Source organism: Lichenostomus cassidix, chromosome 1Ab, assembly GCF_008360975.1.
Source record: "Lichenostomus cassidix isolate B80296 chromosome 1Ab, HeHo_3.0, whole genome shotgun sequence".
NCBI lineage: Eukaryota > Metazoa > Chordata > Aves > Passeriformes > Meliphagidae > Lichenostomus > Lichenostomus cassidix.
Window position 1 is genome coordinate 9,442,589 of NC_139481.1, and position 25,032 is coordinate 9,467,620.

The 25,032-nt window shown below is 43.4% G+C and overlaps 1 protein-coding gene across 1 annotated transcript in view; it reads right to left on the reverse strand.

The window, feature by feature from the left end:
- Positions 1–25,032, reverse strand: part of ETV6 (ETS variant transcription factor 6) — a 124,703-nt gene that overhangs the window by 23,885 nt on the left and 75,786 nt on the right. The window contains exons 3-4 of the mRNA XM_085049724.1: positions 4,172–4,336; positions 1,157–1,291 (exon numbers count right to left, since the gene is read on the reverse strand). Of these exons, the coding sequence (XP_084905850.1) occupies positions 1,157–1,291; positions 4,172–4,336 (300 nt within the window). The remainder of the gene's footprint in view (positions 1–1,156; positions 1,292–4,171; positions 4,337–25,032) is intronic.

Here is a 25,032-nt window from a genome sequence, read left to right on the forward strand (position 1 = left end):
TGCAGCACCCTCATTCTAACCTGGAATATTTACACAGCTGTGTGGAAACACTTTGGAGCATCCTAACTCCACCTGCTGCTGTCCTGCTCTTGGCTTAGTCTCAAAGTTTGCTGGTGCCATTTGACTCTGGCTGCCTCAGAGGCAACTTGCACAGGTCTGACAGTACCCCTGGATCTTCTCTTGCAATCCCATGTTGAATCTTGAAATAAATTCATATCAAAGAGAATTAGTACACCTTTTCTCCAGTTAGCAGAGACCAGGGTCACATCCTAACTCACTTATGTTCTCTCCTCCTGTTTACTCAAAAAGTAGTAATACTACTTTTTCCTAGATTTTTTAATTGAAAACTAAATTCACTTTTAATTGAAAAAATTGAATTCTGCCTGATGCTTTCATGGAAAGGATCTCTGAAAAAGCTTAAGTTTTATATTTTCCTGTTATATACCCAGGAAATCCAAGAAGTACTTTAGTGTGTGTATTTTTAAAGAAATTAAAACCTCAGTTTTCCATTGAAAAGAAGCAGACTTACATTTTGTAGAAGTAGAAGCAGCCCAAATAGGTATTCCAGAAACTTAACAATTCTTTTTTCATCACCTCTGACAGCCACAGTATGTGTGGACACTACTAGACCTAAGCAAGTCATTCTGATGGTAAAAATGAGAAAAAACCTGCAGAAGCACCCTTCTCTCACCAGGAATTGCCCAACCAGCCCAACAGCTGAGCAACACAATGGGCTCAGTGCCAGGAGCTCTGACAGACTGTCAGCTGAAGTGACTTGGAGTTGGATATTCCCCCCTGAGGCTGCCCTCCCTTACTCTGCAAACCACTGCATTCAGCTGCAGCTCCAGGATACTAGAAGTCCATGAAGCAACTTTGTCTACCTAACTGGGTGTGAGGAAAACTGAATCAATAGGGTCAATAAAGCTTTCTGCTTGTTAATCTGTATCTGGCACAGATTTAAAGATGCTTTGGAAACAGAACAAAATAATAGAAGATAAATGGAGAAGGGTTTGTTGACTCACTAGACCATTTGATTGTTCCAAACTATAGAGACAGAGGGAGGACAGCAGCTTATTTAAGTAACTTTGGAGCAAGAAAATGACAATTCCTACTGGCCTCTGTAATGGCAGCTCCTGTAAGAATGAGACAGAGTTACCTTCATCATGATTCTGGTGCAATATGACCTCAGGCTGAGCATGGATTGAGTTCCCAGGGTGGAAGAAAGGTGTGAAGAGCATACGAGCTTTCCTTTGCTTCAGGATATGCTGAAGGAGTTCATACAAAACATCACCTGAAAGACAAACAGCAGGAAAAAGGAAATGAAAATGTACATACTGATGAGAAGACTCATTTAGCCATCTGATGCACGAATTCATGGCTCCTGGGTGCTATTTTCAGACCCAAAAATGCTAGCAGTAAAATCCTGCATTTCACTGCTATGCAAGGTTCTCCTCTGAAAGGAAAAAAAGGCACATCACACCTCTGAGTATGACTGCAGCAAAACAGAACGACATTCCCTGCCACCATAATTGCTACATCTTTCCTCAGTGGAACTTAACACCACAATACCCAGAAGATCAAGGCACTAACTGCTTATTTTGTGCCTTTTATAAATTACATCTTGTATGAATGACCTTCTTCCAACATCTACACAAAACACATAGGTACTTACACATTTATTCTGTATAACTGGTTGCACATTTCAAAGTGAAATTGTACGTCACAGTGTAGGAAGTCTCTTGACTTTCCATTCTGCCTGCTCTCTTCTGTTTATCACTGCTCATATTATAGAGGAACAGGCCGCAGCAATTACATATTATCTGAAGACTAAGATAGTGAAGTTTCACTTAGGAAACCTTAGATTTTCTGGGAGAGTTTTCTCAAACGTGGGGATTTTTTAGAAGTTGTTTCTATGAGATTGTAAGCTGTGCACCATTTGTCCCTTGTCTCGGTAAACTACCAATATTCTATTTGTGGGCAACTTGAGTTTCTCGGTGTGAAACAGTTAAAGCCATACTGCTTTCCTATGTTCCCATAGTTCAGCTTCCTTTATTTTTAACATCTTGGCTGCTTTTACTGTCTCAGCAGTGACTTTAGGGCATTTTTAAGAGGTGATTGCAATACCTGAAAACCTAATTAAAAACAAAGCCTTGAGCACCCAGTTACATGAAATTCTAAAAAGTGATTTTACCACGTAATTTCCATCATTGAATGCAACAGTGGCATAATCATAAATAACTACTGCTGTAACACTCCAAGCAATAAGGTAGCAAATTTGTACCTCTTTTCATTGGCCTGACAGACTAGTGAAAACGTCCATAAAGCTGTGTTTTTTTTACTTAATAAAACAGCTGAGACTTCTGCACCACCCAGATGCAGCAATGTTAAGATGGTGAAAAGCATTTTTCACTCTCTCCTGTGCTGCCTCCCTTCCCTGGGCAGCCCTGCACAGAACAGCTGTGGGGCTGTGAGCCCTTTGCTGGCAAGACTGTAGGAGTGGATGCCCTTCTGCTTTAACCATGAGGGGAAATGATACAGTTTTCGTGTAGCTTCAGTCTGGAAAATCTTAATGCCTCTGTGGCAAACATTATTTCACAGTTCTTAAATTTCACGTACAGTTAATTCTGGGAAATGCTGAGGTAATGTCCCTTTACCTACAGTTATCTAAATTTTTAGGGACTGACTCAGAGATCCTCCACAAGGTTTATTATCAGTGGGGAATACCTGGAGAGAAGGAAGAGACAGAATGCAAGGGAGGAGCCCTGTAGCTGAGTTATTTTAACCTTCTGAATAATGTGAGATTTTGCAAGTCAGAGGCTTTTCTCTGGGAACATTCTATTTCCAGCCTACAAACATTTTTAATCCTGCTTATTTCAAGTGCCCTCACAGCACACAAGGGGAAGAATAGGGGCATAACGTGCTGGCAGGAAGGGGAGTTGCAGTCCTTGCCCACATCCCTGCTTTCAATACTCCTTTTGCTTCAAGCAAGGCTAATTTTTAAGGAAATCATTCCAAGTTGTGTATCAGAATAAAAAAAATACTTTTCTAGGCATTATTTCTCACTAATGTGTTACAGTGACAACAGGTATTAATGTTTGGTCTCTTCTTCCATACAAAATTAGATCTGGATTTGACACACACATTTAAAAAACTTTATATACACTAAACATAAGCAACAGTTTGTGATGCCCTTTCTGCAGGAGGATGGTTGTGGAGAATGGCCAAGCAGGTTGGTGCAGAATTAGACCCACAGCTTGATTATCAGCTGGATCCAAGCAGCACCAGCTGTACTCCTGCACCCTGTGAGCCTTGCACTGGAAGCCTCCTCACAGCAATTCTGTCACCACCTGGTCCAAGCTCTTTGATCACCTATAGTGATTGAAGTGCAAGCTTTGTATTTAACAGGAGTACCTTGTATGGTCACGAAAATTGAAGCTCACAGCTCATATTTAGTTAAACACCCCTGACAAAGAAGGGCAGAGGCTTACTCTGATTGTAAAACTGGAGCAGACAGACCACAGGGCATATAAATACAAGCAGGCAACACACACATTTCTAAGTCTCCTTTGTGAATAAATGAAGACATAATTTGAGCAATAGGCAGGCTGATTCACACCTGTCTGTGCTGTGCCGTGGGCTGGACTCCAGCACGTGTGAGAATATGGTAAAGTAAAGCAAAACCCACAGGGGCTGTTAAATAGAGGCAAAGTCCCCAAGGAAGGAGGTTTGCAGTCACTTTTAGCAGCACCTCAGCCAAGACAACTGTGAGGCAAAATGCTAATTTGGGCTGCTTAAAGAGGCTGGAGCACTTGATTAACTTGCTGCTGTAGTTTGGTCTGTGAATAGATAAGCCTTTACAGGGAAGAGCTGGAAGTCACAAAATGCTGCCAGAGCAGCTTGCTTTCTGGGAGCTCTGCAGGGAGTTTTAACTATAAACAGGTTGGATGTTTGGGTTTGGATTTGCATTCAAATATCCCTACAACTCAGGTGTATCAGGATTTCCTTCCCTCTTAGTCCTTTTTGTCCTTGCCTCATAGAAGTGTCTCTGCCCTCCCTCTTCCCTCCCTTTCCCAGTCCATGTCAGCAGAAGTGACTGTTTCCTCCTCTGACCCTCTTCAGCTTTTTTTTCCCCTCTCTCTTTTCAATCACAGCTCCTGTAAATAATCCTCACCTGAATGAGGGGACCTGTATCGAAAGTCCTCTTTGGTCAGGAGCAGCAGAGCTTTGCCGTTCATCTCAAAGGTGCTGCTCTCGATGGGCCTCAAGGAAAACTCCTTCTCCGCCCACCGGAGCCACTGTGCCACATCTTCCCTGCTCCAGTAAACCGGCTGCAAACCTGTGCCAGAAAGAGACCAAGGTTCTGTTACCAAACTGAGACAAGGCACAGGAATACAGGCAAACATCACTGAATTCCCCTTTTCCCCACAGCATAATGTACAAAGTCTTGGGAAAGTGTAGGAGAGGAATGTCATGTCAGTGCAGGATTACTCCAAGCACTGGACTGCAAAATACTTTGTTATTTTAGGCTCTTTGGTTTATCCCTGACATATCAAGAAAAGAGAACTGCTTCAGCATCCTGAAGAAAGCTCATAGGACATTATTTCATTCCAGGTTTCCACTGTGCAAAAGGATTTTCCTCCATGTGCTCCTTCTGATGTGCTGAGCAGGCAGCAGGCAAAGTCCTTGGCGCATCCATCCTTGGTGTGTATGCTTTCATGGAAGAGAGGTGTTCTCTCCCTTCACACCCCTTGCACATTCTTGGAACAGGCATAATGAAAAGTTGTCAAAGGCAAGAGAGCCATGGCTTCCCCCCAAGTGGCTGGAGTGGGGTCTGTCATGAAGGGCTGCTAAAACACAGCCCCTGTAACAGTGTGATTATCAGCACGTCTTGTTGAGAGAGGTGTATTCAGACAGGCCTTCATCCAGGTGCCATTCCCACACTGGAGAGGAAAGCCAGGGACAACACTGTGCCACCTTTGGCACTGCTTTAGCCTGTGTTTCCTGTATAGCAATAAAATATTACCAATGCAACCATGTCCATGCAAGAAGGTAGAGCATTTTTTAGTAAAATAGTAGGGATATTTGGCTTGGGCACAGATTTTCCAGGGTGCCAATCTGGCACTCCCTTTCTGCCAGCCAGCTCGTACAGCATATAACAGCCTAGGCTATTGTGTTTACTCACAGAGGCCTAACCACGTTACCATCAAAGACATTTTGCCTGCTACCTTTATTGGTAGAGGCAGAGAAGCTTGGGAGGTATGGCAATTCAATATCTGTTCTACACACAAATTTAAAGTAGCTTCCTTCCCCTGGAGAGAAGGCAGTGCAGTGAAGAGCTGTTTATACCCAAGTAGAGAGATTATCTCCAATCCACTGGGCGATAAAAGCTTTATTTTCCTTTCCCCCTCGTGAGATGACTCATTGTTTGACTTGCTACAAAGCTTACCCACTGTGCATAGGAACATAAAATTTGCCGTATCTGATCAGATCTCTGGTACACAGCCTCTGGCAGGAGCCAGTACCTTATGCTTCAGAGGAAGACGAACCTCCCTTCCTTGTATTGCACCTGGCTGATTGTATGCTGCACTTGGGAAGAAATTTCCTTCCTGGCACACCATTCTCTGAGATCTGATTACCCTCCTCCTACCAAGAACTAAAAGAAGCCTGGGAGAGTTGTACCACTCTTGTTTTGGTTTGGTTTTTACTTCTTTAACAGATAGGCAACTCTTTTATTTCTGTTTTAGCAAGAGGTAACATGAAGTGAATTGCATTTTGCTGCTTTGCCAGATTCCCAGACAACGGCTTTGGAAAGTCCCAGAGCCACAGCTGCATACAGAACTGAATCTCTGTCAGAAGAGGAATTGAGATTGTGCCTAAGAAAGGGTCAGAGCTGACCTAAGGAAGGGAACTCTGCATGGCAGTAGTAAGAACTTCCATTGGCTTTACTATTTACAATAGCATACTGTTGTGCTACAGAAACAAGTAGTAGCCTTTATTAATTTATGAAGTAAATTCTCTTCCCCCATGAATTAGGGCCTGCTTATTGGGGTCAGAGTTTTCTGTGGACCTTTCTTTTTGAAGGGACTGGGGTGAGGTGTAGATTTGCTCAGAGACATGGAAACTGTCATCTAAAATGCCAGAGTGAGGTTCATCTTCTGCTGAATAAAGGGCTATTCCTGCAGAAAATACATTCCAGATGCTGCAGCTAAAAGAGAAAGAAGTAAGACATGATGCAGGCAGACCACAACATATGAAAGGGTTTTAAAAGACCATCTGAGGAGCACTTGAAACGCTCATGTATGGTTTCTTTTGCCTCCCTCTTTGCCATGCCATGTAAGTAATAAATTGCCCAAAGGAGAACTGTCATGTGGAAATCTAACTGGACTTCTAATGTGTACTTCACAAGATGACCATGAAACAAAAGAAAACATCACTGTGAAAATGAGGCTGACAATGACAGTTATATGATAACCTCACATGAGGTAGGTGTTCACTCCCCCACAGATAACAAGGTAATAAATACATCACTCCCTGTACAACACAGATCAACATTTCCCACGTGCAGGTGACAGTATATTTTTGCCTTCTGTTCAACTAGTACACAAGTACAGGGTCCAAAGAGAGCTTTAGACTGATCAGTGCTAGACCCAGAACAGCCAAACAGACTGGAACAAGCCCCATGAGCTGTGCTGGCAACTCTGAAACAGACCCAACACCTCACACTGCAAATGAGGTCTCTGCTGGGTTTCAGCAGCATCTCTGAACCTTGTGAGAAAAGCCCCAAAGTAATATGACCTAGGACCACTTGGCTGGAAATTACTGAGAATCAGCAAGCAGCCACTCTAATTCAGTTTGGCTATGGCTAAACTGAGTGGGTGATGTGCCACATCACTCCACCCCGGGGTGATCCCATAATTAAATACTTACATTGTGTTTGGAAGACATAAGGTGCCATAAAATAAGTAAACTGCTTTTCCCTAGTTGGATCTCTTATTCTCTCACTTCCCTCCCTTCCTGCCCTGCTGCTTTCCTGGGAAGTTAGTTTCTCAAAAAAACATGCCCCCACCACATGCCCATTTGTTTTGTGAGGCTGAACCAGTTCAGTCACAGGAGGCTTTTCTAGGGGTGCACAGCAGTGTTGCTGAAAGTGCTTCAGAAACTGTCATTCAAAAGATAATTCTTTCATGTGCTGCACAGCATCTGCTAAACTTGAATGCCACCTTCTTTGACCCTTCTTAAGAAGTAGTTGGTTTTGTGAAAACAAGGTCATGAGATGGTTGGCTTTGCAGCTGAAGGGATTTTACAGCACAGTGTACATTGCTATCAGTAGGTCCTGAAAATGCTTTCCTGTACTGTCCATAAAAAAACCTAATCCTGCTTATACTATTTTTCTTCTTTGGATGCTGCTTCTTATTTTCTCCTCTCCATCTTCTTTTATTGTCATGCCCACGGTGGAGGAAAATGGGTTCTTTTTATCTCTCTGGTTTTATTCTCTACAAAAGCTAACACACTGTCTTCAACTAACAGAGATATTTACCAAGCAGAATAAAGTGAGGAGAACGAGAGCTGTGTTGCAAAACGAGGGCAGAGTTTTGCCTGCTGAACCAACTGCTGAAATCAGTGTGAAGTTTTTGCTGCTTTCACTAGGTGCAGATCAGGGGGGATACTGCCTTTCTCCCAGGCTGCCCTCTTGATGACCATGGACTTTCCAGGGTGAATTTTGACCTGAGAGTCAGACCTGGCTCTGCTCCCATCTCTGCCTTTGCTGCTCTGGTTGAAATCTGGCAAGCATTCCCCATTGTGGTCTCCCTGTCTGTGTAGTGCTAAAATAAACAACAACAAAAACTTCTTGACCTCAATAGCTGAAAGCAGGTTAGACAAAGCCGTGCAAACCATCAAAATCTGGCTCTGTGAGATCCAGTGTGTTCTCTGTCTTCTGTAGGTTTCCAAGCACCACCTCCAGCAGAGTAAAATACAATAATTTATTGACATGTTTATAAACTGACAGCTTCATATGCATTAAACAGGGAGCAAAATCTGTGCTCACCTTTCTAATGCTGCAGGCTGGTGCACTGGTGTGTTAATAGATTATCTACTTCTGCAGCATACTCCTCACCTGCAGTCCTGTTTCTAACACCTGTTACTCTGGCTGCCTTAGAAATTTTGAGAACAATCAATTCTCACGCTTCAGGGCACAAGCTGGTAACCATCCCGAGTGCAGAAGAAATCCACACCTTGTTCCTTTCTATTCTCAAACAGCAAAGCAAACTACAATGGAGAGGGGCTGATGGAGTAATTTACACTTTGAAGTAGCCAGAAAACCTGTTAAACACCAACAGACATGGACACAAACAGGGATGTGCTGCTCTGTTGAAGAGTTTAGGCTGAAGGTCTCGAAAGAATTCACTTCTGATAAAGAGCCGTTCAGAAAACTGAAGCATGCTCAGGCTTTGAGGTCAGAAAACCAGAATGCTCTGCTCAGGTAGTACAACCTTTGCACTAAGAACTACACAGCCAGCAATATCTTCATCTGACCACAGACTTCTGGTGGGGTTACAATTTTGTTTTTTGAAGAGATGTAGCCAACCCTAAATCTTGCAAAGCACTTGTACTCTGCAAGTCCTCCAGTTTGGAAGACAAGGTATGCATTTTCTAGTAGGAGTTGCTATGTTCAGTGTATGTAACAGATACACCTAAAACATGAAGCATAATGTGCTGCAGGCTGTTTTCACCTTGACTCATTTTGGAACAATCTGAGGACACAAATCCAAAGCAAAATGTGATGCACAGTACCACTGAGAGCTGCTGTTCTGCTTCAGTTTCGAGATGAGGACACAGCCGCAGGACAGCACGATGGAAACAGCACTCACAGTAAGTTTCGTCTAACTTTTTGTTCCACTTCAGCTATGCTCTCCATCCTCACGCCTGGCTGCCTGGCAGGCAGGATGATGATGTGAGAAGGGGGTAAAGACAGACCTCTCATTTATCCCTGCTTTCTGCAGGGCAGACAGAATTGTTCGCACTCCCACGCCAAAAACTACTTAGCATGGTTGGGCAAACAGCAAAGGGGCCAATGCATGCAAATCAGCAGCTGCTTCCCAAACTCCCAGGGACAGATGCATCATCAGTGGCAGCATCAGGGAAGCCAGCTCATGTCTGTAACTACTTTGAGCCTTTAGTGGGAAAATGATGCTGGAGAACTTCAGAACACTTGAATGGCTCCTACCAAGTAACTCTTTAGGAACTGATGCTCTCTTTCTTTGTTATTGATTAACAAAATTTTTCCATGTTACCCATACAGCACAATATGTCTCTCTGGGTATGATGGTGCATGTCAAGCAGGAGAGGTGCATGAAGTTGTGTTGTGGTCGTAATTTCTGTATAAAGGCAACACAGCCTGGAAGAAAAACGAATGATTAGATTTAAATCCTTCTCTTAGGCTCTGCCAGAGCAACTTTTTAAAAGTCCCTTCCTATCCCACATCTTTGTTTGAAACACTGGACTACCAAAAGGCAAAGAGGTGTCACAGGGCTTTGCCAGTTAACATCTGAAATGCTCTGAAGTGCAAAATGCTGCACAGCTGCTTCAAACGACTCCAGTTCTGCATTCCCATGGTGCTGCTCTCTGGTTCCCTGTTCAGAGTCACTGACTGTTGCTGCAGTCAGTGCCATGCTCTGGTATTGTGCTCACACATGACAGAACCACCAGCACCAGGCTGCTCCCCAGCAGCATTGCGCTGAGCTCAGCAGCAGTATGGGATCACACTGAATAGCTGTCCACACTGAGGGTCATGCTGGGCACTGAGCTCCTCCTGAGACAGCAATTCTCTGCTTTCTCTGCTGGGGCTGCTGCACCCATCTCTTACCCCAAGTGACTTCCCCAAAGCACCCAGCAGCCACAGGGTGCTCGGCAGCTCTTCAGAACTATCACTGCTATGGAAGGTAAAGGCAGGAAGGGTATGGATCTTGCTTTCTCAGGAAGCCTCTCTGGTTCCTCAGCTCCTACCTATTCCCATGCAGATGGAAAGTGAAAATAAGTGCGCTCTGGGAGTGTTGTGGGGTTAGCATACATGTGGAAGATGTAGTCCTGCCACAAGTGAACCCTGTACTGCTGGTGCTCTGTGCACTTGCTGCTCCAAGCAGGGGTCAGAGGTCTGGTGAGCAGTGATGTGCCTGACCACTTGCTCTTTCCAGCAGGTGCCCCTTGCCCCAAGCAGTGGAGAAGCAGTGGCTATTTGTTGCTGCTGGGTTGCAGGGACTGCCTCATCCCACAGTAAAAAGCTGCCTCTGCACTTTCCAGGCCCAGAGATAAAGGTAAAGCAAAGGTAAGGCAAAGGTAGAAAATGAAGAAAAGGTTAATACTGGCTAATCCTCAGAGAGAATTATCTGGGAGCTGAGTACAAACTGGTACAAAGGAAATGCATGGCAGCAAAGGGATGGAAATGCCCCTTTACAGGTCTTGTTGAGTAAAAAATGATTGGAAAGGGAACAGAAGAGTTGTGTGACAGGCAGCAAAAGACACCACAAGTGAGTCTTGCATGCCCTTTAAGAAGGTTCGAAAGTGCCTGTAATCAGAATGACAAAGCTTTGGGGTACCTCCTACACTGCTGGGAACAGAGGGTGAAACAGCTTTTTCAGTAGTAATCTGAAATAAAAGGCACAGGCTTATTTCTCTTGGTGTCCTGTTGAACAGGGTATTAGAGGTAGAGCACAAGTGCAGGTAGTGCTCTGTGCACTGTGCCTGCTCTGGAGGCTCCATGTGTGCAGACATCTGCAGAAACCTACCCAGAGAAGCTTTGCCATGGGTTTGTGCCATGCTGACTTTGCTGGTGTGGTGCCCTGTGGTGACCCAGCCCTTCTCCCTTCACTGTCTGTACAGAGACCCTGCAAGCTGACACATCCAAATCCCTCAGGGCTTCAGGGTCATAAAATAAATAAAATTGCTTTCCTAATGCAGCCTTTGGAAAGTCTGTAAGAAACATATTGATTGGAAAATGCTTGACTAGAATGAGCTCTCACACAGGGAAATAAATCTTTTCAATTGCCCACACCCAGTGCCAAGCTCAGCTTCCTGGAAGCAACTATGGCCCTTTCTGGAACTGAGGTGAAAATCCCATGTTCCATCACCTCGCTTGACCTGCTGACATTACACATGGTTTGCATTTGCTGATCAAATGCACAAGCGGGACTCTAAATTAGCTTGCTGGGCTGAGACAGCTCACTGATTAATGATGGCAGATGAAGTCACCAGTACAAAACCCCACAAAATTTTAAGCCTGTGTAAGTGGGTAAGGAGGGAGAAAAGGCCATACTCCACAGAATTCAAAATTAAGAACATATTCTTTCTCATTCTATGTCCAAACCCTTTTCTATGTAAAGACAGGCTAGTAAATGAAGCAACTCCCTCAGAAAAAATTACTCAGCTGTGTCTAAGACCCCTGGCCCCAGCAAGTCAGAAAATCCCTGAACACTGCTGACCAATTCCTGAAGTCCTTGGAGTTGTACCTGATGTCAGACTAAAGCCTCTAGGGTAACCCCAATAACTTAGTGTGGCCAGTTGTGCTGCATTTCTTATAACTGAGATCAGTATTTGACCCATGGCAACCATTTGTCTCCCTTCTGTTTCCACTGCATCATCCAGAGTGAGCCTATAGATTAGGTGGACATTAGGATGCAGCCCTCCATTCTCTGTGAGCTGCCCCATTTTGGGATTAGTCAGAAACAGAAAATGCTATAATGCTGGAGAAGCCTACCTGCTGCTGACTGTGGCCTGAAACAGAATTCACCCAGGCCAGGACAAACCAGCATAGATAATGGTGCTGGTTTGTGTGTTGAAGTTGCCAGGATTTGAGGTTCTGAAAGGGAAAAGCTACCAAAGAAGCGAGCAACCACAGAGGTGATGAAAAGACCAGCGGGTTTTCTAGGCACTCATTCCATGAGCCATGTCCAAGAGCTTTCAAGAACTCCACAGACGGCTTCAGCTTCCTTTCATGTTGTTTGCAAAACCTTCCTAGAAGCCTGACAAGAGCCCTCCTTCCAGGTCAGGGTGAAGGCTGGCTTTTTCCATGTGGGCAGCACATTCAGAGAAGGCCAGAGTGTAGCAGGGGGTCAGTGAGCCATGGGCAGCAGGACACTGCCTGGCAGCCACTCGGCTGCCACACCACTGCAGCCAGTGCAACACCAGCAGTGGCACTGGGATTGGGAGGGGGGAAAAGCTGGCTTGGATCTGCTCCCAGTTACAGTCTTAATCCACTCCTGACTTCTTCTCAACCATTTCTGGCTGTTGTCCATGGAGCAGACATTGCTTTCCTACTGCTCCCTTCCAAAAGGAGCTGAAAGAAACGTCTTCTGTTGTTTTTTCCCTTGTATGTGCAAAAACTATATCCTAAACAAGAGCAGCTGAGCCCTGACAATGTCACAGGGTAGCTAGCTCAAGAGACAATACTGCCAGAAGCAGTTTTGCCAGTAGAAGTCACGGGATTATAAAAACTTTCATTTTCTTCTCAGCAACTCTTTATTGTTTCAAACCAATTTGTCTTAATCCAGGTCAAAAATCCAGGTCTAATAAACATTCTTTACAGTTTTTCTGTATTGGCTATGGCCACTGCTGATACTTACTATTAGTAACACTTGCACATTTACACTACACAGTGCCTTTCAACTGCAGACAGATTAGATTGTTATATCTGTTTTATAGATGAGAGGCACAAAGGCACTGGATGCCTGCCCATCCACTGAGGGATCAAATCCAGGAACTCTATTCTGCTCCCCTTTACAACTGGACACATGCAGAGCATCTTTACATCCTTAACACCTACTTTTCCTTCCCACTTCTTGTATCAATTATTTGATGCATCCTGGCAACAGTAATTTTAAGGTAAACAACTCAACCCCATATTAGAATGAGCTGTCAATACGTGCTGTTTCTTTCTTTTAACACAATATGGCCTTGATCTCTGGCAAGGGTGTTGAAGATTTGTTAGTAATCAGAAGTAAATTGATCTTGGTAGTCTTGACCTACATATGGTTTTACTTTAGTCTTTTGCCTGCTGCCTAATTGCTGTATAGAGGAGCAGAGTGCTCCGATTATTACCCTGCTTACAGTATGTGGCAGTAATGCTGGTGACAGAACTGGAAGCTCCAGGTTTAGGTACCTTATCAACACTGCTGAAGGATGTGAAAAACTGAAGAAACAGTTGCTAGCTACAATGAATATAGCTGCCTGAAGTTAAGACGGCTCCTTTCAGCAATTTATTGCTTTAACCTACCATCAGCTACATCACCTTGATCTTCTGGTGGCTGCAAATTTAGAGAGATGCTGGAGTTTTGTAAGAGAGAGGTCACTAAGTTCTTTTTGCACAGCTGAATCAAGTGGAAAGTTTTGAAATCTCAGTTTCACATATCAACAAAACACCACTACCACCATTATAATCCTCCGTATTAAGAAGCTGCCTTTTTCTCACAGGGAGATTTTGTTCTCAGAGGCTCACATCCTGAAGAAGTTGGGTCCCTTTCCCTTGAGGAATTTTGGCTGGGACTTTGTTTCCCAACTCAACTGTGACTGTGAGAGCTGGGGAGGGGGGAGTGTGTACACAAAGAGCATGTTTTCCAGGCTGTTTCCAGGGAACGTGAGGCCAACTCCACTACAGAACAGTCTATGCCGTAACAGCAAGATGTCATCTGTTGGCTTCCTCTGCACTGGGGCTCCAAGGCTCCTGAGCTGCACTTGTGCTGCTACTGTAAAAGCAGATTTTGGCAGCACAGCCCAGAACCATGGCTTACTTTGCCTGTAACCATTAAGGAAATCACCGTAGGAAAAAAAAAATTACCACCAGCATGTGGTAAAAGTATGTCATATTTCTGCTGTAACTGATCTTGCTTTTGGATGTCTTGCTTATGCAGGCATTCTCTACAGAGCCCTACTGCAGGAGAGCTGTGGCAGCCTGATTCAATACCCCAGCACACAAGTTCTTCTGTGCTTTATGCAAAGACCAGTCTTCAGATGACATTAAATATTAAATTACTGGTGGAAACAGTGCAAATTACAACTTTGGAGACTGCACAGTGTACTTAGTTCTGAACCACATCATTGGAGGTAAAAGCCCACTCTTAGCATGCTGCAGACATCTCTGCTCCCAAGATGCTGCAAACTGGAGTTCTGACATGATTAAAAACTCCAGATTTAGCTTCATTTCTTGATGGTTCCTTAATGAACCAAATCCCTACAGCTCTTACAAACTGTCAGTCATTTCTCCAAGAAGACACTGCTGTCCTAGAGAAAGGTGAAGTGCTTAAAAGAACAGCTTTAGATGCCAGGGCTGCTTTTTCACATTCAGGGGACAAGGAGGCCACTGAGATGGACTCCAGACTGCATTACAACACATCACCCATTCAAGAGAAGTAACTGCATTACGTTTCCATGGGGCCCTTTAACCTTCCAGTGAAACTTGTGCACAGAAAGGCCTCTTGTACTGAGGTACTTGTGCTTGAAATACATTGATAATGAGAACGAATTAAGTGTGTGCTCTTTGATTATCAGATGATAAATTATCATGATTATCTTTGCTGCAGTTGAGAATTGCTTCCTCTCCAACATTTAACTCCTGCTTGCTCTGAAGCTAGTCAGCATACTCACTAACTTCACATATTTGGGCCCCCAAACAACTGACTTTCACTTACTATTTCTACGCAAGTCATACGAAGTTGAGGCATTACTACTTCTATTCAGGACCATTTGAAAACACTGTTCCAAGGAATAAGAAATGAACTTTATCAATTAGGGCAGCATGCAAGATCCTGTTTGGGATAATTTCTATCTCAGTGCTGGGGTGTCTGCAGTAATTACAGTGTCCTTCAAACAAGCTTGTCCTAAGTGACAGCTTGGCCAATATGTGATGTTCACTGACAGTGTTGACTTAGTTGTATTTTCTGGCCACCACTTTGGTGTGCCAATGCGTTTGGTGGAGAAGCTATGCTGTGTTCTTGATGAGAGGGATAATCTGTATTCAAGTATATATGTACATTGGTTTCTGCCAGATCAGCTTTCTGAACAGATTAAGAGCACAATTGCACTAACAGTTAGGTCAACACAACTGGCAGGGAGGTGGCAAATTGCAAAAAGAATAACAGCTGGATGTGGTAACATAAAAGGGAGAAAATGCTTCAGCTACTATTGTTACAGAACATGTCATGCCACTGAAAAATAATGCATGGGCTTGCTGTAATACTTGAATTTAATCTGGATGATGTCACTGAGAAAGGCTTGCTTCCAGCAGGGGAAAAATGACTGCAATGTCAATAGAGGCAAATGATTTACCTACACAGTTCCAGTAAAGGATCAAGCTTTGAATGAAAAGGAAAACAAATGGATGAGCTAAATCACAAGGAGGTTGTGTCTCATCCTGCTTTTTGGGTTTCTTGCCACTGTAAAGGTGCAGTGAGAGAGGCTGCACACCTACTAATGATGGATAACTGGCACCACCACAGATTCACAATTCCTAGTGCCACATAATCCTGTTGTGCTGGTATGGACACTTAGCAAACCTATCTCCAGGACTTCTGTCCTTCTTCCCACTCTTCCTTTCCCACAGGAAGGATGGCCATCCCTGTGCTTACTATCACCAACAAACTACTGCAAACATGCCAGGGGAAAGGGGACCTGTGTCCTTGGAGAGGGACATTGTGTGCTGCAGCTGAGCGCCCCAGAGCTGAGCTGGGACAGCAGGGAGGAGTGAGGAACTCACCCTCTCAGTCCCACTAACAGTTCCAAAGTTAACTCTTTTGAAGGGCTGAGGGGTAGCAGCCTGTGTAATTTTAAGCATTGGGAAAGAGAATAAAATTGTATCACCTGTCAGAAATATTTAACAACATCTAATGGCTTCTTTACATGACTGATGGTTGTGCCAGGTAGAATAAAACACTGAAGCAGGAGGACATTACAATATGGGCAGACAGGAGAGGGAAGGGATTCAGTGTACTAGCAAAGTGACAGCATGATGGTGTGCATACCATGCTTGTGCCCCCAAGAACCAACTGAAACTACTGGAGTCCTCATACACTTTACTATTATTGAGAAATCAAAGTTGAAATATTTTTTCACCAACTTGTCTAATTAAAATTGTCTTAGTTGTGCTCCCCCATATATTGGCAAATTTCAGTCATCTCTGTGAAGGTCATTTGTCTAATTATTTTATCTTATCTGTTCCAGAAATCCAGATTTATAGGTCTGTCTGTTCACACACCACTTTTATTCACAAAATCTCAGACAATCACAATGACGCTGAAGTCAGGAGAGCAACAAAGGTGTCTCCATGAAGTAATTTCTCTTCTATTTTTCCAATGCTTCAGGACTTGCTTGGTTTACAATGTCCAAACAAGTTTTGCTTCATTCTTTTATATCATAACTTCCAAATCATCTCAAGTTTTTGCTCTCCTGGGAAGACTGACTCACAACCAACTTGCCAAAGTTGGAACATCATTTTTAAAAACAACCAACTGGAGAAGTAAGAAGGTAGGAAGCAAACACTAGACTAGGGAAGGATGGTGAACTACATTTTGAAGAAAGGACACCTTCTAACCCAACTTTTCAGGTTGCCTTAGCTTTTCCCTTCATGCCTGCCTTTATAATTCCTGCATTACAGAAATTACTAAGCTAATTGATGCACATCAGTGCAAAGCAAGTTGACAGTCCCAGGTCTTTTCTTTCTTCTTAACAAGTTCAAGTGGAAAACTACTTTTCCAAAATGCTTTGCTTATCAATGTGATTTGAATTTTTTTTTCAATTCCCCCCCCCCATTACTGGGGTGAAACAGTTTGGCACTAACAGCATGGGGCAGAAATGCAGACATGGGCACATTGTCAATTTGAGGGGTGGGAGAAGCCTTCTTCAGCAACTTCACACAAAATGACATTAGGGAATGCAAAGTGTCAAAAATTTCCCGTGAAGCCCTGAGAAAATCTGCAAACTAGATGTCTCACACCTCTCTGGCAGATAATAAACACAGAGCATATGGACCCAAGTACTGAATGTTCATGAAAACGGAGTCCTCCCTGTTTGAGACCATGCAGAGTTTCTGAGGACATGAATGCAGTTCCAGAAAAGATTTACACCCTCGTTATTCAGGTGTTTGGATAACCAAACAATGGAAATTCAGAAAAAGGTTTATTTGTGAGCTGGCTTATTCCTTAATAAATTACAGTATTTCTTTCTTATATCTTCTCCTGAAGCTGCTGGAATGGCCATTGGTCCTGTTCAATATTGTGTCTTCCCTGCTGTGACCAAATTTGTGAATTTAGGTCCTGAAACTCTATTTCCCTTGAAGATTAATTCTCAAAAGAAAGCACTGTGATTAATTTTTTACAAAATGTTTTGTGATGCCTCATTTTGGATTTTTTCCTAGACTTCCTCTTCCCCCTACTACCCCTGAGGTGTGCATACCACGTGAAGAGATTTCTCTTGTCAGTCCAACCTCAGCCTTATTCATTTAGCACTGCCACAGTCATGCTTTTGCAACTCCGCTGACGGAATCAGGTGGGAGGAGGAGGAGGAGGCTGACTCGGCAAGAGGAGCCTTTTGTTTGCACATAAATACCTTGGTGTTATCAGAAGGAAAACAAGGAGTGAGCAGCATGCATTGTACAAAAAAAATCACAGCACTGTTACTGATTTTCCCCCTTCTCCTGCAGAACAACTGTCACTCCACTGCCTCCCTTCACTGCTGAACAGCATCCTCACAGCAACCCTAACAATTGCTAACCTGGAGAAGGTACTGAGACACAGGCTGTTCTCAGGAAGGGGCATTAAAGCTCCACACAGGAACTAGCTTTGAAGGAAAGAGGTTTTGAAAACATGACAACAAAGACAGGATCTGGAAGAAGGGATTGAGACACTCATTACTTAGGCTGGAGTCCAAAACAGTGCCCACCAAGATTTTTTCTGTGTATCTGAGCATCTTTCTGTCTCTTCAGTTTTGTGTGCAGAGAAGGTTTTCATGGCAGAGGCCAAATCAGCAGAGGACTTAGCCCAAAGCTGCACACAAAGTACCTGCACTTCTTGAGGCATCACTCCTTTTCTGCTGCTTTGGTTTTGCCAAAGGTACATGAACACAGTGCCCAGACTGTCCTGCTCACAGAGACAGACACAGCGCTGGCCCTGACTGGGACAGAAGTAGTACAGTTGCTCCACTTCAAAATTTCAGGTTCTTTCTCAAATTCAGGTCACTGACTGTTTTTAAGAGCTTGAGTTAATTTTTTTTTGCACAGCCTCCATCTCCATGCAACAAGAAGGACCTTCAAGAGCTTTTGTTGGGTACTAAGGAATACTTCTCCCTGCAGCTTCCCACTGGGAAGCACAACTTACACCCTGGGAGCTCCAAAGCACACACATTTCTGCTCTCCCTATTCACCTCCACTAAATCCTATGCCTCCACCCAGACATCCTCTCTCTCACTGTAGGGACAAGGAGAAGAAGACAAAATCTTTTGGGCTCTCCTTTTTGCATGCTCCTCTGCTTTAGCATGCAGAAAGATCACACTGGTTTTTTTCAGTCTTTGCCCTCTTGCTTAAGAAATGCTACTCATATGGTTTATCTTTCCAGCCTGGGAAGCAGCAACTTGAATAAAACAGCATTAACACACTGGATTCACCCCCAGGGTGTGCACCCAAGCCAGAGTTAACACTTGAGCCAACCCCTTCATCTGACTGTACCCTCTGGCTGCCTCCTGACAACTGAGGCAGAGTCCAACCCTAGCTAAGAAAAATCCTCACCAATATGTCATATTGACCACAAATTCAATCTGCCCAGCTGAATGTTAAACAAGACATCAGTTAGTGCCTGCTCAAGGTTTTGAAAACACTGGCTTTCAAACTTGAAAAGCATGTCTGCATCTCCTGTGGAAATCAGTGGTAATTGGTAATTTTCACAATTCAGCTGCAGTGCTAAGAGGAGTATGCCAGGCACTAAAAGGAGAGAAATGATTCCCAAAATATCAGAAGGTTCATGCTGCTCATTTTGGACATAATGCCATCCTTTTGTGTTAATTAACAAAACACTTCATAAATCTTGACACACTTTGGTGTTTGGAAAACTGTGTAAGATCAGATGCTGCTTTCCTGTGTTTTAGCTCAACCAACTGTGAGAGTGGAATTGAATCATAAGAGGTAAGAGATAGAGAGCACCATACCCTGACCAGGTAGCCTGAGTTGGGCTGAACAGCAGGAAATACTTCTTCATCCTTTCTCCCTTCAGAATGGAAGTCAGGATGGAGGGACACCAGTGCCTAGAAAGAAATCTGGGACTAATTCTGTACCTCTGTCAAAGCCTAGTGGGTTCTTTGCTCCCTCTGTTTGCTAGAACCCAAATGAAACTGAAAAAATGGTACTGGGGTATCATCAGGGTGCTTGCCCTGTCCAGGATTCATTTAACATCTCTGCCAACCTCTTAACAAGACATAAAAGAGGAGGCAATTTTTAATCTCCTTTCATGGTGTGGTTGCCAACATCACAAGCTAAAGCTGCATCTCCTCAGGAAGAGGGAGCTGAGTGTGTCCATAGCTGCTATTTCCGAGTTGGCAGGCAGGGTGGAGAGGCCTTTTGCTTGCCCTGATAAGGTCATTTGCATAACTCTACCCAACTGCTTTGCATATATTCTTTTTCTTCTTTTTTCTTTCTCTCTCCAATCTCTATGCTCTTCATGTGCCAGAGAAGCACTAGGAAAACCTTATATTAGCTAATCCCAATATTCATTCCATTATACATTCACTGTTTTATTTTTATTTCTTGTAAAAAGCTGGTGTACATTTTGGTAACTACTCTTACACAAGGTGAAGCAAAGAAAATTGTGCTGTTAGCACAAAATGAATTCTGCTTTCTCTGTATAGGTCCCTTTCACATTCAGTAAAAATGGCTGTGTGTTTTCTTTCTGCTTTTAAATGAAAGCCTCCTAATTACTTTTGTTTAAATTAAAGAATTGACATTTGTTCAAACTAAAAGTAATTCTAAACTAAAGTATAACTGATAGCCATACTCGCACTGAAAAAAATGGAGATAAATGCAAAAGTGCAAAGCAACCCTCATAAATAATGGGAAGGAAGATGAATATCAAAGTGCATCAATTTAAGTCTTGTTTAAGTAATAAAAAAGACACTGAGAGCTGCATGGTTTAACCCATATTCCTGTGAGTAGTTCCTGTGATTTTAGTGGGAAGTCTCACTTGGATAACTGCCATCCAGGAAAAGGAAGGGCTGAAAAAGCTGCCCTTTTCTTAGTCAAATTATTTCTTAAAAATACACATTTTTTAACTTGGAGTTTGTGTGCGTCACCTTAATTCCAAATTTTTTACTCTGGAAAGGACCACTCTGAAATTTGAACACATTTTAAAGCTCTTTCTAAGAAAAGAAACCCTTGCCTTATTTTTCATGGCAGCTTAAAAATACCAAGTACCTTTAAACCAGTAGGCCTCATGCCCTGTTTGTACAGAAAGACAGAGCACAGTTATTTATTTCCCCACCTACAGTAGCTCATATTATAAGGCCCTGGTCCATGTGAAGGGCCAGGAGATGCTCTCCTAATTGAAATCAAATGACCTTCATGATTTAATTCAATAGGTCTGCATAATTGTAGTGTCTCAGATGCAATCATAAACCAGGGCCCCAGTGTGCTTGGCAATGCACAAACAGGAGAGAAACACTATTTTTGTCCAGAGAGTTTCCTTGGATTGTAATCTCCATGCAGAGCTATTACGAGGATGTAGTTTATTGGTGTTTTTCCCAAATTCCCAGTTCATGAAAGCTGAACAAAACACAGATGATGGGGTAACACCATAGATTTTGCTATAGAGAGCAGCATTTTGGTCTCCATGGGCAGTAATTGAGGGAAAAAGGAAAAACAAGAGTTCACAATACTCAGGAGAATGGTGAGACCCTAATGAAGTTTGTTTGAATATACAACATCAGACCCATTGGAAAAATTAAATGGAAGAAATTTGCAGTATTTCAAGGTTGGCATTAATTCATTGCATTCAAGATGCAAGCTATCTCTGGTGCTTTGGTTTCATAACACTTACTGTTAGGTCTGCTTTGAGTTTCGGGGTAAGACAGATTTTGAGATAAGCAAAATTGTCCATAATTGTTACGAGAATCGGTTTGATAACCACTTCTAAAAGCACTTTTTAAAAACTTAGAATATCTTGGAAAAACAGTAAAAATGTTACATTGTTGACCTCTTCTAAGAATAATTTGTTTTAAAGACACTACTTTTATAGTATTAAAAATTAATGTGAAGAAGGTTTATTGACAGATAAGGTCTATTAATGACTTCACTTCTGAACTTCACTATTTATATTTACAAATTAAGGGTGTGAATTCTCAGTTTATTAATCTGCCAGTTGGATAATTTCTTTGCAGCCGTGAGCTGTTCCACTTTACTTCACTGAAAATATTTAATAGCCAATCTGTAGTGAACTTGAATTTTCCCAATACTTTATTATGTTTACACACTATATCACAGATTTCCTTGTGCATTATTAGCATTACAAATTATTAAAATAAAAATTACATTTCCTTGAATGAAAAATACAGTGCTTTCTCCTGCAATTATCCTCTCTACTAAGGTAGAGAAGATCCTTTCCTCTTTATCAGTATTTAGTAAAGTTATCCATGCAGTCCCAGAGCCCACACTTTGCAAGACCCTGCAAATCTCATGTAATCAGTGTACTCATAGGCAAATTCTGAATTTCCTTATCTGTAAACCTTAGTAGCTACAATGCAGAATAAATATACTGAGTGTAATTTTTTCCCTTGTTTTTAAAGCATCAGTAGTGGTGAAAAAAAAAAAACCCTCAGAAATTCCATCATGGCATCATAATGAAACCTGCATGGGTCAGCAGCAGGAGGATTGGCCCTTTTACACCCAACCTACAGACCTTTGCCACTTTTCGCTGAAGGGACAACTGACAGCAGCAGGAATATACTGACATTTGTTACAGGAACCAACACTGCCAGGAGTGCATCAGACCCCCTGCCACAACCCTGGCTCCTTCTCCCAGCAAGTTGTGCAGCAGCAGGTGTATATGACAGCAGAGGAAAGGTGAGATTAAGAAATTCATCCTCCTAGCTCCACTTCACATGCCCCTGTCTCTCATTCTAATTGTGCAATGCTGACCTCCCTGACCAACCTCCCTGGTTCCAGGCTCTTCCTTCTGCCCCACCCCAACTTGGAGCTCTTCTCATCGTTGCCTGTGCACAGGTAGACTTCTCTCCCATCCACAAGGCTTAGGAGAGGGGTATTGAGGGTACAGGAGAGACTTCCTCTCTTTTTTCAAGTCTTTAGGGCACTGGATCTCTTGAGAGTTGAACACCAATGTGCTGGTCTCTGTCCTGGCAAAGAAATTATCAGCCATAACAGGTATAATGTAGAAAAACTAACAAACCCAAGTTCTTATGCTGTTCTAGAAACCTGAAGTGGATCAACACTCACCTCAGAAAATGAGTCTGCAATTTTCCTCAGATACCTTTGATCCATGGCAGGTTACCAAACACAGGGACTGCTGACCACGTATAACCCTGAAACTGTTTCTTTGCTTCTTTCTCAGGACACCTGAGATCCAGCAGTGCCTCCCTCCTGTCTGCCCCACAGCTGAGAAGCAGCACTTGCAATCTGGGGTCCCCTTTTAGCCAAGACATGACAACCAGCTGGCCAATGTCACCAAGCCAATGACTGGACCAGCTGGCCAGGCTGCATGCATTTATCAAACCTGTTAATCAAACCACAACAGCCGCTGGTGGTTGAATGAAGGCTGTGCTGAAATTATACCATATCGAAAACTAAAAGCTTAGAACATCTGCTTTTCCTAATCTAGGGGGAGTGGACCTAAAGAAATTCCTTCAGGACTTCATAGTTCAATTCAATTTCATCTTAACCTCAATATTTCAAATAAGACACACAGAAAAGCAAAGAAGCAAATGGTGTGCCTTCACCAGATTCAAGAGGCTGAGCTCTGAAGAAAAACAGGAATATTCAGGAGAAAAATGTCTGGAAGATTGTTCTGTTTCCATCTTTTGGCAAAATATTGTCATACATTCCTGGGATAAATCAACCTACAGAAGAATTACACACAGACAACAAACCCCATTGTGTAGGCAATGTTTAGGCAACAGATCACAGAGATGAGTACTACCAACAAGGAGGCTTAAGGCACATTACCAGGATCCAGTAACTTCATGTGAGGAATGTATGGTACAGATGAATTCAGCAGACAGCATGGAATGCTGAGGTATGGTAGGGGCAGAGGGAAAAATCTGAAGAGTTGAAAGGGACACTGTAGAGAGCAGAAGAGCAGAGGGTAGATTGGTGAGAGGGAAGCTCAAAGTATGGTTTATGGGGCTGGGACATCTCTGGGCCAACAGATTGACAACTCTGAAATCCTACACTGAGTTTGACACAGGAGATGTCAACAGGGGCACAAAGAAGCACTACCACCACAACATTACATATGAGCAATCTGAGGTACAGCAAGGCTAAAAGGCAAGAGCTGTGGAAGGATGCAGGTCATTTTCAGGTACTCTATTTGCCTTAGCATTGCACAAAGTCCTGCCCAACTGCAGAGGTGACATCATGACCAGTGACACTGCGTGTCTGTGAAGAGCTCTCTAGCATCAGGGTGCTTTCCTCAAGTAAGTTTTTCATTGTCATAGCCTTCGACTGACTGAACACTGTTGCAGTCGCAGCCCAGAGTTCTTAGGAGCTCACCAAGCTCCAGTGCTGCCCAGCCCAAAACAAGAAGTCTCTGATGGAGCCTGCAGTGCCATTCACAGTAATTTATTTGACAACCACACCATCCTTTTTGCACCAAAAAAGCCAAAATTCCAGTGAGTGATACGAAGTGGCTCTGTAGAGACTGCGAGCATCAGCCATGGGCTTAAAAATTACAGTGGAACCTAAAGAGGGGGCTCTCCCTCTTTAGGAAAACAACTGGTAGGAGATAGGCAGCATTACCAAAATGTTGTTGTCCCATGAGGCAATGGCTTTTTTCCTCAACTGGTTGTGAGCTCCAGAGTCACTTCAGAGCCTGACAAGTGCTGACCTAACTGACCCACGGGGAACCCCTGTGACAAAAATTCATCCATAGCTTCCAGAGACCTGGCTTCAACACCACCAAGCCCCAGGAAAGGCTTCAGCAGTGAACAGCAGCTGTGGGTTTTCCAGTGAGTAGTTCCCCTGTCCTATCAGCCCCGATCACTCAAGACAGTGGTTGGCTCTTCCTGCCGCCCAAAAGAAAAGCAGAAAGTGCCAGGTGACAGTGCTTCCTCAGCTGCTGCGGTCTGTGGGCTCCAGGGTCTCTGTTATCTGCCCCCTGCAGCCTCTGCTCTGACAGGAAGCTTCCCCAGAGTTTTCCATCACAGGAAATTTCCTGTGGGGAAGCACTTAGTAAGCAAACAAAGAGTTCCTCGGTACAAAAGAAGAGTGAACATGCACACAGCTGTAAGGAAAAAACCAAATGCTGAAGCAGCAGAGGCAAGGGCACCAGGTCACAGTCCAAACCCTGTGAGGAGAACCAAGCTACCTGAGAGACTTAGAAATTCCCAGGTGAGACCACTGTAGTCAAGTTTGGCTCATAAGGCTGAAGCTCAAATGTCACAGTCAGGTCCTGTTTGACTTCTGTGAAGAGTCAATAGCCTTAATGTCACACTGCACACAGACCTCATCTCAGGCACCATTTCAAGGCATTTTCTGTGGCACTTTCCCAGCAAGGTCAAGGACTGGTACAGGCAGAGGGCACACGACTGTCCCCACAGATGAAGTCGGGACGGCGGTCTAGGATGAAGTTCTAAGTGTTCATATCAAGCTTACTCTGTCATCACCTAATAACAGGTTTGACACCCCCCTGCATCACAAATTTCCTCTCGTGTAGGATCTAATCATGCTCTGTACAAACTGTTACAAAAAATGCATTTGTCTCCACACTGTCCAGTTTCCTTTTTTACAAAATTTGTGCTCCTGCTGTCTTTTTCCCTCTGTCCCCTACTCTTTCTGCCCTT